The sequence below is a fragment of the Leptosomus discolor genome, chromosome 12, assembly GCF_034619465.1.
Source record: "Leptosomus discolor isolate bLepDis1 chromosome 12, bLepDis1.hap2, whole genome shotgun sequence".
NCBI classification, from domain to species: Eukaryota; Metazoa; Chordata; class Aves; order Leptosomiformes; family Leptosomidae; genus Leptosomus; species Leptosomus discolor.
Window position 1 is genome coordinate 6,000,303 of NC_141402.1, and position 13,673 is coordinate 6,013,975.

General features: G+C 44.1%; 1 protein-coding gene across 1 annotated transcript; it reads left to right on the forward strand.

Annotated features, from left to right (window-relative positions):
- Positions 1–622: 622 nt before the first annotated feature.
- Positions 623–10,733, forward strand: PSMA1 (proteasome 20S subunit alpha 1). The gene is made up of 10 exons (XM_086472310.1): positions 623–676; positions 1,419–1,463; positions 4,328–4,429; positions 4,934–5,037; positions 5,878–5,966; positions 6,986–7,056; positions 7,987–8,116; positions 8,785–8,864; positions 9,756–9,860; positions 10,369–10,733. Exons 1-10 carry the CDS (start codon positions 674–676, stop codon positions 10,423–10,425), a joined length of 786 nt encoding a protein of 261 aa, XP_086328436.1. The 5' UTR covers positions 623–673; the 3' UTR covers positions 10,426–10,733.
- The last annotated feature ends 2,940 nt before the right edge of the window (positions 10,734–13,673 follow it).

Sequence of the window (13,673 nt, forward strand, 5' to 3'; positions counted from 1 at the left end):
TAACAAGGGCTGTGGTAATGGTTCCCGTGCTCTCTTCATATCCTGTGAACACAAAGAACAAAGGAAGTTTTCTCAAAGGCAATTAATAGCACAAACATCCTTTTTTTAATGTCAGTGCCTTGATCTTCAGCGGTTTGAAAAATACTACAGCTTTTTCAGAACGAATGAGATGGCTGATGCTGAACTTTAGTAAGAAAAACAAACGAATTTGGAACGCCACAGTTCAAGTTTTGCTCAGGTAGTTCCATTTCCGTACTGCGCGCGGGAACCTGAGGAGACGCGCTGCGCCGCTTTGAGCACCACACCGAGCACGAAGCCGAACGCGGGACCCTCCGCACCGACAGGCCGCGGCGGTTTTGCCGCGTGAGGGCCGGCGGCGCCAGGGACCGGGCCGTGAGCAGGGGAGCGCCCGCAGCGCCTCCGGGTGCCCGGGGCCGCCCGGCGCAGGCCGCCGCGCCGCCGCCACACCGCCCGCCCACGCACCGCGCATGCGCCGCCGCGGGGGGACCCGCGCGGCATCGCTCGCTGCAGGGGCGGGGCGAGCAGCCGTGCGCTCGATCGATGACTCGAGGGGCGGCTAGCGCTGCTTGGCCGCTTCCAGCCCAGAGCGATCGCTGCCGGAGCGGTCCCCCCTCGCTGCCCCGGAGCCCGCGCTGCCGTCGGGGGAAGGAGGATGGTGAGGGGCGGCGGGGCCGGCCCGGGGCTGGACGGAGCACCCCCGCGCCCCCTGCCCGGGCTGCGGAGCGAGCGCGGGGGGAAGGGAGGGGGGCGAGAAGGCGGGAGCGGGGCCGTGAGTAAGCAGTCCCGCGGCCGGGCGCGCCGCGGGCCGGGCCCGGGCCTGGGCCTCGCTGCCGGGACCCGGGGCTGCCTGGGGGAGCGGGCGGCCGCGCTCCCCGACCCTGCGGGGCGGGCGGGGCCCGGGGAGGGAGGGGGGCGCAGCGGCGGCCGTGGGGCGCGACCCCTTCGGCCCGGCGCGGCCCGGCCCGGCGTGACACTGCAGAGGTGGGTCATGGCTGCTCGGCTGCCCCCGGGACGGGCTGAGCGGGCGGAGCAGTATCGGGAGCCCCGGCGAGGGCTCGGTCGGGCTTTCCGCGGGCCTGTTGGCGGGGAGCAGGGCAGGCAGCGGCCTTTCTCCGCCCGGGCACCGGGATCTCGCACGCTTCCCTGAGCGCTTTTCCTCCTTGGGTCGGGGGCCGAGGCCGCGGGCTCGCTGCCCTGCGGCTCCCAGCTTGTGCTGCCCCTCGGCGTGTGCTCTGGCGTGAGAGGAGCTGTGGCCGGAGAGCAGCCTTCTGTTTGGGGCTGCGCACAGGCACTTCGTGTGAAAGGCCCTGCAAGGAAACCGACCAGAGCCTCACTCGGGAATGCTCTTTCGGCCTGGTTGTTAGTTATACTAATGGGTTTTATTTTGCTCGTTCTAGTTTCGCAACCAGTATGACAATGACGTCACAGTTTGGAGCCCGCAGGTAAAATCTTTATAAACTTGCTAACAGGCTTTTTACTTGCTTTTTGGTTTTCCTTTGCTGTTGCAGCTGCAGCAGTGGTATCACAATAAGCATCGATTGTATTCAGGTGTCTCCTTGGTTTGTAGGCTGTAGGTTTCTAGAAAGTCATGAGCACATCTCAGAGCTTCTGGTGCGTGAACTTGAATGATGCTTAGGTGGGCCCTGTTACTTCAAAATACTTACGGTAATTGCTTTCTGAATGTACCTGTAAGGTACAAAATAGATGCTGTCATTGTTGGGGGTTGGACTAGATGATCTTTAAAGGTCCCTTCCAACCCAAACTATTCTGTGATTATGATCGATTTGCAGACCTATAATAAAAGGTTGGTAAGTAAGGTACAAAAAAGAATAAAACTGAGCTTGAATCTCCCCAATGTTAGGCTACTGCTAGGTCATTCTCTCTTTTATTCACCAGCTAATGTTGGAAAGGAACTATTTAGTATACACTTTGGAAGAACTTCCTTTTTTTTTTTTTAATTAAGAGCTGTACTGTATTCAGATTGTTCAGAACAAAATCAAATTATTAAAAGTTAGTATTTAGTGCTTAAGTGAGAATATGCTGGCTTCTTCAAGTACGGCGTGACGGCACCTGTTTCTCTTTTTGTGCACACAATTTTTGCTGCCTTGTAAGCCCCTACTTGAATGATGGTACCCATATGGTAATTGGCGGCATGGAATCTGAGATACTGATTTTTGTAGTATGAATTCACAGGTCTTAATTTTCTAAATTGAAATGGTTGCAAACATCCTTGTTGAATAAATTCCACGTATGAAGCTTATAATCACAACACTGAGAGCTGGAACATATAAGTGGTTAAATGCCATATCATTTTGAAATGCAGTTTACATTGTGCTTCAGTTGTGAAGTCTGTGCAGTCCCTGGTTTCCCGTGTTGTGGAATGTTAAGGAGGCTTCTGTCCTTAAGACTATTGAGATTTGCACTTGAATTTGCAGTTTTGTTACCTCTGAATTGATTTCACATTGTGTATTGTGGTTTAAAAACATAGATTGTGTGTTCTAAAACTTATGCGGGTTGTGTTGACTTCAAAGTAAATATTATGGAATTTTCAAAGCAAGTGTCAGTTGAGGTGTTTAATATTGCCTGCCCTCTTGGTATGGACATTTTAAGATAGGAAACTTATGGAAAATCAGTGTCTTGAAAACCAACTGATTTCTAAATGTAGCAAAACTAAGCATTTATTTTAAGTGCAAATAGTGAATTGTATTAAAGTTAATATATCATTAGTTTGTGGGTTTGTTTTGTATTGCTACTAAAAATCTTCATCATGTCTGAGTTAAAAGATACATTTTCAACATAGATTGTTACAGAGCATGTTTTGTACTTTCCATCCTATATGAAGACAGCCTTGAATACCTGATTGCTCTTTAGTCAATACCATGGTGGCTGTAGGTGGCTTTGGACTGTTTTCATCCTTCTTAATGACTGTGTTTCTCTGGCAGATTCTGTATCAGGAACTTTACTTTTAAATTCTTTAGTCTATCTGTTACATTAAAAAATTTAAAACTATAACATTCTCTCGAGACTTTTAGTCGTAATGTGAAGTCATCAACAATACTGACTTCTATATTTTTCATAAATTGCCTTGAAAATACGAATAGCATTAATGTCTGTTATAACAAAGACATTTAAAATTGCTACTGTATTGCAATTACTGCTCCATGCGTTCCTGTAGGGGAGTGACATGATACCATAGTAATACTTGGCATTGTTAATACAGGAGCAAAGAATAATTGTATTTTATTGGGGGATGTTTTCAAATATTGTAAAGAAAAGGAAATACGAGATTAAAGGAGTTTCACACTCTTACAGCCTTGCGAGTCATTCATGAAAGCTGATAAAGACGTTGGACAGGTCACAGTGATTCCATACTGCTCTTGGGCAGGAAATACCTGATGTTACTGAAATTCCATTTATAACTTAGTGGATGAAATGGAACATTAGGGTATTTTAAGCATCTTAGTGGACTTTGTATTTCACTAGATAAATCAAATCAAAAAACTTTTAGCAAAACAACCCCCAACAACCTAACAGAAGGTGATTTCCTGTGGCTTGTCCCCGGTACATTTCACTATAACAGCTGCTGTGTCCCACTCCATCACGACTGGTAGGATGCAGCTATGTGCTGTGGTTAGCAGTTCCAGTACGTGCGCAGCACCAGTGAACATGCTGACTGTTTGACATAGGCTGGCCAGCTGGAGTGCAAAAAATTAGCTGCTTTGCCCTCAGTCATTGCATTAACAGGACATCTTAATTTCCTGCAAAGTTCCTGGCCGCCTTTGCAGGACTTGTGGGGATGTCATTGGCTTTGAGACCTCTACTCCTCTTTCAGACTTTACTGCAGTTGACTAATAACTTGTTCAGAAGTTATTAGGGAATGGATAGTGAGACACAACAATTGCATAAGGCTCATTTCTTTAGGAAACTCGATTAAAAGTTAAGCATCCAACTTCAGCTGGAAGTTCTGTCTTTGAATCACATTGGGTCAAATACTGATTGCTTTGAAGACAATGACAAAAATCAAAAGTCATGTGATTCTTATAATGTCGAGATTATTCACCCTTTCTTTTTAGTTTTCTTGTTTCTTTGTGTGCAGTAGTGTCTCAGAGCTGGCCAGATTTTTGTGGGTTAATGGTGAGGCGTTTGCAGAAGATAATGGAGGAAGTCTGTTGGTTGTAGGTTTAAACTGTTATGCAGTAAGTGTACTTGTTGGGGTGGGGGAATCAAAGGTCTGAAAATCAAAATCCATTGAAAATCGATACAGAGGATTAACTTTAGAATGATCACCTTGGATTTTATTCCGCAGGGCCGAATTCATCAAATAGAATATGCCATGGAAGCTGTGAAACAAGGCTCAGCTACTGTGGGGCTGAAGTCGAAAACACATGCTGTTCTGGTTGCTCTCAAGGTAACTTCAGAACTGTGTTCTCAGGACGATAATGGTAGTAGAAAAGTTTTGGTTTGGCAAATTAGTTTTGCACAGTCTGAACTTTTATGTGTGATGTAAATGCAGTCCCAGTTTCCTTTTGCTTGAGTCCCAGTATAGAACTATAAATATTTTCAGTACCTGTGCAAAGCAGATTTTCACATGGTGAAAATGGAAATGGTGAAAGAAATGAGTAAAAGATATTTTTTTCCCTTTAAAAGATGTGTTCCTCTTTTGCTTTTGTTAGTTATTAAGTAGTAAAACTATTTATTTCTTTTCCAAAGCTTGTGAGTGTCTGTTCTTTCTTTTGTTCTGACAGTTTCCTACTGAAGTGGAAATAGGTTTTTCTCTTCTGTTGCAAGTTTTGTTTGTTTTTTTAGTTGCTTCATTATTGTATTCAGTTCTTGCTATAAATGTTAGCGGATTTCTCCACAGTGCTTGGCAAACTGTTCAGTCTGCCACGTAACTTTCTGCTTTTATGCACAGAGAGCACAGTCTGAGCTGGCAGCTCATCAGAAAAAAATCCTGTACGTTGACAACCATATTGGTATCTCAATTGCGGGGCTTACTGCTGATGCAAGACTCTTGTGGTGAGTATCTTGGTTGTTGACATACACAGTTCTGCAACAATGAGTGAAAGTTCATTTGTAGACTATTGCAAATGAAATTTTATGGGCAGCTAAGGAGTTACTGGTCTGTTGTACTATGCCAAAGACCTCAGCACGAAATTCTGGCAGATTCTTAACTAGTTGGCAGAAATCTTATTTGTTTGCCCCAAAATTTTGCTCTTTGGTTTTGTTACTAGTAAGACAGTCCTGTCTCGTTTCCTCAGTGTGATGGGGTTTCCAAGCAGCCTGAGAAAGTGCATTACTTATTTCCCTCTAGCAGCTGCGTCTGTGTACACTTACCTAAGGAAGTTGTTAAAAACGTATGCTGCTGTATGTGTCGCCTTCAGAGGGGCTTGCTTTTTACCTGCTGGACATGTTATTTCATCAGCTGAGGTAAATGTACACAGAGGGAGGAGTGCTCCTCAGTCTGGTAGGAAAGGACAAAAAAGGCACAGGAAGAATTTCTAGAGTAAATTTTAATTGCTGTAATATTACAAAGAAATGTTACCTTTTAACTGTGGCTTTTTTTCCAGGTGATCTATCTGTTGCCTGCGTGAACTTTTACCTTCCTTGCATTTGTACCGCTGAAATACTGTAACACTGTTTCAAATGTGTGGTCAACTTTGTAAATGACAATTTTAGGTCCTGATGTAATTAAATTATGTAATGCCTTTGACCCTTTTTCTCAGTGAGCAGAGCTGAAACAAAAATATGCTTACCTTAACGGACAAGTATTGAGATAAAAACTCATTGTGACTTTGATCTATGCATTGGTTTGATATATCATCCCCCCCCCCTTTTTTTTTTCTTTTTTCCTCCTAGCAATTTCATGCGTCAGGAGTGTCTGGATTCTAGATTCGTGTTTGATAGGCCTCTTCCAGTTTCTCGCCTAGTGTCACTAATTGGAAGCAGTATCCTTTTTTTTAACACTTGAAACACTTTCATAGCTTTTTACTTGTTCATATGTGTTCATAAAATGATTTTCATATAACACAGCTTAAAAGTCATATTAAATTGAAAAAGTTAATTCAAAGTTAGTTTGTCTTTATTCACATTGCTTGTGTATTCTTTCAGAGAATACCCCATAGCATGCACTGGACTGGTAGAGAAGCAATAAAGCACTATTCAGCATTTCACCTGGCGCTGTTTTGCTGCTATGCAGCCCCATGCCTCTGGAGGTGAGGGAGGAAAGATGACTGCGTGATTGAAAACATGATCATTTACCGGATTGCAGCTGCTCACTTAGGTTCTTTTTTCTGTGGCGACTTCTGTCTCCGCATGGGACACAGCGGAGGCCTTGTGTTCTGTTATCAGGTGCCTGGAAAAAAAAAATCAGCTTTAAATGAGGCTGTGCAGCATTAGGTGAACTGATTGTATTACTTGATTGAATGCACCACTCAGTTATTTCAGGAAAGCTAATTGCTAAATATTCTTTTGGTGAAAAAGAAGTCAGTATTCCAAGTAAGCCTTGAGATCTGTTTCTTTCTACATAGTCTTCACCGCTGTGAAAAGGTTTTCAAAGACTATGTAGCAATTTTGGTGCATCTCTGCTTGGCTTAAGAGGACCTTGACTGCTTGGCTTTAGCAGGGCCTGTGGCAGTAGGACAGGGCATAATGGTTTTAAACTAAAAGAGGGCAGATTTAGACTAGATATAAGCAAGAAATGTTTTATGGTGAGGGTGGTGAAACGTTGAAAGAGGTTGTCTAGAGTTGTGGATGCCCCATCCCTGGAAACATTCAAGGTCAGTTTGGACAAGGCTCTGAGCAACCTGATCCAGTTGAAGATTTCCCTCCTCACTGCAGGGGGGTTGGACTAGGTGACCTTTAAAGGTCCCTTCCAGCCCAAATTATTCTCTTATTCTATGTTTCTGTGAAAATGTTTTGTGCAATTAACATGTTGTTTTGAGATTGTTTCCTTAGCTTACTTAAGAAACCCAGATACCAACGCAGCGTTATGGCAGAAGACCGTATGGCGTAGGACTGCTCATTGCAGGTTATGATGTAAGCAAGCTGTGCTAGTTACTGTTGATCTAAAAGAAAATGTGCTCAATGCAGTTTGGTACAAGAAATAGATGTTAAGAGGGGTAGATAGAAGGAAGAGGTAGACTCAGCAAAATTCTCTAAGGAAGGAAATAATTTTCTATATCTTGCCCTAAAGCGTAACTTTAAAAAATGTTTATTAATAGCTAATCTGACTGACTCTTAGGAGAGGTACATTTGCAAAAAGGAAAACCTAATTATTTTAAGGTCCAAAGTGAGATACTGCAAAAATTAATTTGTTCATGTTTTAAGGGATCAAAATGTTGATCCCGTGATGACAGTACTTATTTTACTAGTGATTATGGAGCTTTACGAATTACTTTAAATATCTTTTTATAAAAAAATGGATGTGGAAATCATCACTGGCCTCTCTCTTAGTTGTTTAGCGACAACAGTTTGCTGAATTCAGAACACAGAATATTTCTGCCCGGCAAATTTTTGACATGAGGAAGGTTGAAGGAAACTTATCTTGCCTGAAATCTTGCATGGCATGGCTAAGTCTACAGCAGGTTTTTACTTCTGTGCAGACAGAACGTGTGTGCATAGCTACTGCAAGCCATGAAGTAGGAAGCATACATAAGCACAGTACAGTTCATGGAACAGAGAAGGAAACATTTTTTGGTGCCAGCTGTCCTGCCCACATAAAAACTGTACTTTAATGAAGTGTAAAAGAAAAGTGAAGTGTAAAGCAAGATCGTTATTTTCTTTTTAACAGCAGCTTTGACGGAATTGTATAAGAACAGCGGTATGATAAGCAGTCTAAAATACATACATGGGCTGTGCGATGTACCATGAAGCAAAGCTATGTTTTAGAAAATATGTTCCAGCAACAGACTTGGTATGAATTTGTACATTTCCTTTAATTTTGTGGATTTTCCCCCTCTTTGTTAGGATATGGGCCCTCACATCTTCCAGACTTGTCCCTCTGCAAACTATTTTGACTGCAAAGCAATGTCCATTGGTGCTCGTTCACAGTCAGCGCGAACTTACTTGGAGAGACACATGACTGAATTTACTGACTGTGAGTAATGAAGCCCTGTCTGTCTAATGGTATTCCTCAGATAGGCAGTTTTTCTGCTACTGCTCCGTTCTTCTGCATTTAGTAAGGTAGGAAGATAAATTTGGGGAGCCAAGTTTGGCGTGAGAATCTGCATGAAGACAAAAATTGTAAAGAAAATAGTACAAATCTTCATGTCTAACATCTGGCTATTTATTACATCTAATGAAAAGAGAAGTTGTGCTCAGAAAAGCAGAGAAAAAATGAAAGGCCTGTGCCCTGTTTAACCCAGGGAAAGAACAGTTCTTTCCGTATCAGAGCAGGGTAGTGTGTCAGGGGAAGTATTTAGGTGGTGCGTTTAAAATGGTGAATTTATTTTTATATGAAACTGTGATGAGGAAGCTACTGAATGGCTTCTTGGGCAAAAAAATAGTATGATTATCACTGCGCTGGAGGCAGGGCAGGTGCCAAAACCAGACACATTTGACCTCAAGTGTAGGGAAGGGCTGGTTGCTGAAGGTGTGCTTCTATAACCGCTCTGTGATCAGTACAGAAGTACCTAAGGACAGGAGTTCTGGAAGTCAGGCTAGCCAGGCTGTTCTAGTTGTCAATTAGGAGTGGGAAGAAGGGGAAATGAGGGTCTAGAGGTAATACCATGTATTTAGTAAGTGTCTCTCTGATTCCATTTTAAGGTAATCTAAATGAGCTAGTTAAACACGGCCTGCGTGCCCTGAGAGAGACTCTTCCTGCTGAACAGGATCTGACCACCAAGGTAAATACTAGGTTTTCTTAACAACAAATTTTACTGCCATTGTTGTTAGAAATTACTGTGAAAAATTCATGTAAGGTCTGATGGGCACTGAAATTTGGAAGCTGAATGCTGGTAGGTAATATCATCTTCATTTCATACGTCACCATTTTAGGTACGGTTTCCTTAATTATCTCAGATTTAATTTTTTTAACAAAAATTATATTTTCTCTAAATACGACATTGTTTCCCTGGTTGCCTCGTTCTGTTTTAAACTTTGATCAGTGTCTAAGAGGCATTACATGCAATTAGAATCACAACTTTGCATTGTAAGCACAGTCAGTCATTCACCTGGGAGGTGAGGGGAGATAATGCACAAACAGTTGATTGAGTTATCCCCAGCATCAAAAAGATGCAGAAACTTCTGACAATGAATTGAGGAACTGTTAAACAAGAAAATTTTAAGGATAGCCATTAGCTGGTGTTCTGCTTGTGGCTGATCTGCCCTTTTCCATGTTTAATTGTTTTTATTCTTAGCTCATCTTGGTTTTTTAGAAAAATAACGAAAAAGCAAAGCAAGATTAAAATAAGTGATTTTGAAAAAAATCATATAAACTATTAAAAAGAAAACAAAAAAATGAAAGAAATTCAAATCCTTGAAAAGTGGTTTTGCTTAAAAGATTTTGAAACATGATACCTCTTGTAGGGAGTAAATCTGCCTCCCCTTCCTTCTCTAGTACAATCTACCAAAGAGGGAGTCTCCCAAAATTTCCTTTTTTCCTTAGATGCAAACAACACAATGAGTCTCTTTATCCTGGGAGGAAACTTTCATCTGTTTCACAAGTGAAAGCTATAAAGCCACAGAGTTACTAGCAGAAAAACACCTCTCACTTCTTTCAAAACTTTGCTTAACAGAATGTTTCGATCGGAATTGTTGGCAAAGACATGGAGTTTACCATCTATGACGATGATGACGTAGCACCATTTCTAGAAGGTCTTGAGGAGAGACCGCAGAGAAAGGTACGTGGTTTGGACATAAATAAATAGGCCTTGTTGAAAGACAGCATTTCGTGATATATGAACTATCACATTTATGTTTATGACATGTAGCACTCTCTACTGTTCTAGTAGAGTTTTAGGAATATGATTTTTTTTTTTTAGAATCTGAAGTTACTATGTGAAAACCATAAAATCTTTGCTGGAGACTAAGATGCTTATTAAATCAGTTTATGCTGAATTGGTGACGGGCGTTTCCAAAGTCGTCATCTTTCCTCATCTACGGTCAAGTACGGGTTTTCATTTTTTGGCGACAGAAGTGGCATATTTCTCATGCCTGCCCCAAGATGCGTCCTTGGTCTCCTAATTACCAGCTCTGTCCTTCTTCATGCTTAATTTGGATGACACTTCTTTGTAAGCCCTTTGCTGCCATGAGCCGCATTGATGTGCTCGTGATGCTCAACCCAGGGTAAAGCTGATTTGTCAAGTGTTGTTTTTGCCCTTTATAATACATATTTTTTCTCTCTTTAAGCCTGCTCCGCCTGCTGATGAACCTGCAGAAAAGGCAGAGGAGCCGATGGAGCACTAGTTGGTGGATGAGTTCCTCGGTGTTAATGTATGTCTAATAATACAGGAACATTTATCCATTTGCTGGTAACTTTATCCTCACCTATATGTGTTTTCTGCCAATACATTCTGAGGATTACTCTTAAGAAAGGAACCAACCAACCCACCTATCCTTAAAAGGTAGACAGGCGGTCACAACTGGGTGTCTTTTCTTTGACAAGGAAGATGTAATCATTTTCTAAATAGTACATGATACTGTTTTTTAATGAAAAGCATACTGTCTTTAACTTGTAAGGACAAGTGGAAATAAATCACTTTCTTGGAATCTGCTGAGGGTTTGGCTTTTTTAATCTGAACAAACAACTATTCAAATACTTCTGTCATATCAAGGTGCCATCGTGTATTTGACCATTTCTCAACGTGAGCGTACTTACTGTATGTAAAAACACGGTGCTCTTGGAAACTGTTGAACTGAGAGGACTTTAAAATGCCTACAAAGCTACAAAACAGTGGTGGAGCAAATTTATCTTGTCATAGTCTCAAACTGAACTTGAAAAGATGTCTCTGGTTATAAGTGTTTACCAGAAACATGGCAGACTGAAGAAGTTGCCAGCAAGCTTGTGTTTTGAGTAAATCCCAGTTTGTCTGGAACCGAATTGTATTGCTTCATCTCTTTAGAGCCGCCAGTCAGCGATGGGGTAGCAAAGGGCTTTTAGCTCACTAATGGCCTAAACTGAAGTCACGAGCGAAGCACATAAAATTCCCATTACAAGTCCCCTGAGCTGTGGCGTCTCTGCATTGCCGCTGAGTAAGCAGGGTGCCCAGGGTTTTATCCCTTCAGCTTCCTCTGCGCCATCCAACCGGGGGGTGACAGAATGGTAGGGGTTGGGAGGGACCTCTGGAGATCATCTAGTCCAACCCTGTGCTAAAGCAGGGTCACCCAGAGCAGGTCACACAGGATCGCATCCAGGCAGGTGTTGAATATCTCCAGGGAAGGAGACTCCACAGCCTCCCTGGGCAGCCTGTTCCAGTGCTCTGTCACCCTCAGGGTCATGAAGTTTTTCCTCATGTTGAGGCAGAACTTCCTGTGCTCCCGTTTGTTCCCATTGCCCCTTGTCCTGTCACAGGGCACCACTGAAAAGGGCCTGGCCCTGTCCTCTTGACACCCACCCTTGAGATATTTATAAGTGTTGATAAGGTCCCCTCTCAGCCTTCTCTTCTCCAGGCTAAAGAGCCCCAGGTCTCTCAGCCTTTCCTCAAAAGAGCGATGCTTCAGTCCCCTAACCCTAGTGCCTGTTTGGGTTCAAGCTGAATGCCGCCAAATTTGGGACTAACAGCTGCTTTAGGGATGTCTAGCAGGGAAGCCCAGTCAGTTGGTGCTTCCTAGGTGCAAAACAGGGGTGACGCTGTACTTCAAGCAAAACGAGCTCAGCGTTGTCTTTTTTAATTTTCCATGTTGGATCATTGTATTATAATTCTATGATAATTCTGTGGAAAAGGGTAAGAAACGTGGGTTTGTGGTGCGCTCACACAGGGGCTTGAGATCCTGCTTAATGTACTTTAAAAAAAAAAAAGCCCTAAAACTTGCATCTTGTACTTATTAATAAATAAAGCACGATGCTGCTTTGAACAGGCTTTAAATAACTGTGTTAAATCTGTTCAGTCATGAAAATAACGTCAGGGCTGTGTGTTTGGTTTTAAGCACTAGGCAGAGCTGCATTTGGGTTTTTTTCTATTACTATTTTTCCCCTTTTATTTTTGTATTTATTTTTTCTGTCTTTTTTCTATTAATTTTTTCTATTTATTTATTTTTCTATTTCTACTTATTTATTTTTTCTATTTATTTTTTAAATTTATTTTTTCCCCCACCCCCATTTTTTCCTCCCATTTATTTATTCCCCCCCCCAGTTTATTTCCCACGTTTGTTTATTGCATTTTATTTTAATTTTCCTGCGGGCTTTTTCTTTTTTCCTTTCCGATGACGGAAGGCGTCCCCAGAGGAAAACCCGCGCCCGCCTCAGCGCTGACGTTGCCTCCCGCGGGGCTGTGACGCCGCAGGCGGAAGCCCCGCCTCCCGCCCTCGTGGCGCTCCGGCGCGCTCCCTGTTCCCCGCCCTCTCGCGTTGCCGCGCGGGCGCGAGGCGTGTCCCGCCCGGGCCGCCGTACCACCGATGTGGCCGGGGGAGGGAGCGGCTCCACGTCAGCCATCGCCGGAGAGCCGCGAGCAGAGCTCCGCACCGGGCCCGACTCCGCCGGGCCGGGCCGCGCCGCCGCCGAGTACGGAGCCTCGCGCCTGGGGAGCAGCGGCCTGGCTGGGGGGGGTGGGGCGGGGGCCGTAAGGGGGGGGTCGTGGCGGTGCCGCCGCTCCGGCGGGGCCCGCAGGCCTCTTTCTGGTGGCTCCTTCAGGGGAGCCCCCAGCGCCGCTGACGGACGGGGGGGGCCGTAGGGCCTACGGGGTGTAGGGCCGCCTCGCGGTTTTGGGCACCTTTGCGGCGCGGCCCCGCGGAGGGTGTTGTGGGGCGGTGGGGCCCCGGGTTTATCCAGGGGAAGGGCAGGCAAACGGCGGCCTCTCGGGCGTTTAGCTGAGGGCGGCAGGCGTTTGGAGCGAAAAGTAGCCACCTGGAAAATCAAGAGAGAAATCTCCCTAAGCTGGCTGTAAATTTACTCGGGATTTTCAAATAAACGTTTTTAGATTATGTGTTGTAGGTCGTGCATCAATAAAACGGTGCTTTCTCAGGGTTTTGATTCCTAAGGTACCCCAGTTCATAAGTCTGCCCAAGGATATCTAGCTGGAGTGCAGGTGTGGCTTTTTGTCTTTCTGTGCTGTAGAAACTGGGTAACTTTCAATTTCCTTATCAGATATGCTGAAATTTTATTGCTGGAGGAGTAGCACCTACTTTTGTGTTCGTGGGGATTCTCTGTAAGATTAAACTGATTTCAAGGCTTGGTGCCTTGCAAGGAGGAAGGCTTGGTGGTGGTTCTCCCTGTCAAGTCTCCCAGCTCTGTGTTTTAGGAGAGCTGGTTTTCCGTGTTACTTTTCTGAGCCTAAAATGCTCTCCATATTTTCATGCTTTAGAAACCTCTTTGGCTGTGATTTTTGTGAGAATTTCTGCAGTTGAGATCTCTGTGTGTCTGAAGATACCTGGTCTACCTGTTGCAAAGATCTACTTCATGGTCTGTGTGTCGTTACTAGAGATGAAGGTGCTACCTACAGGGCTTTGAGGAAGGAGTTCTGGGTAACAGTCTGGAAAAAGTATGTGAAAAGCTGCTG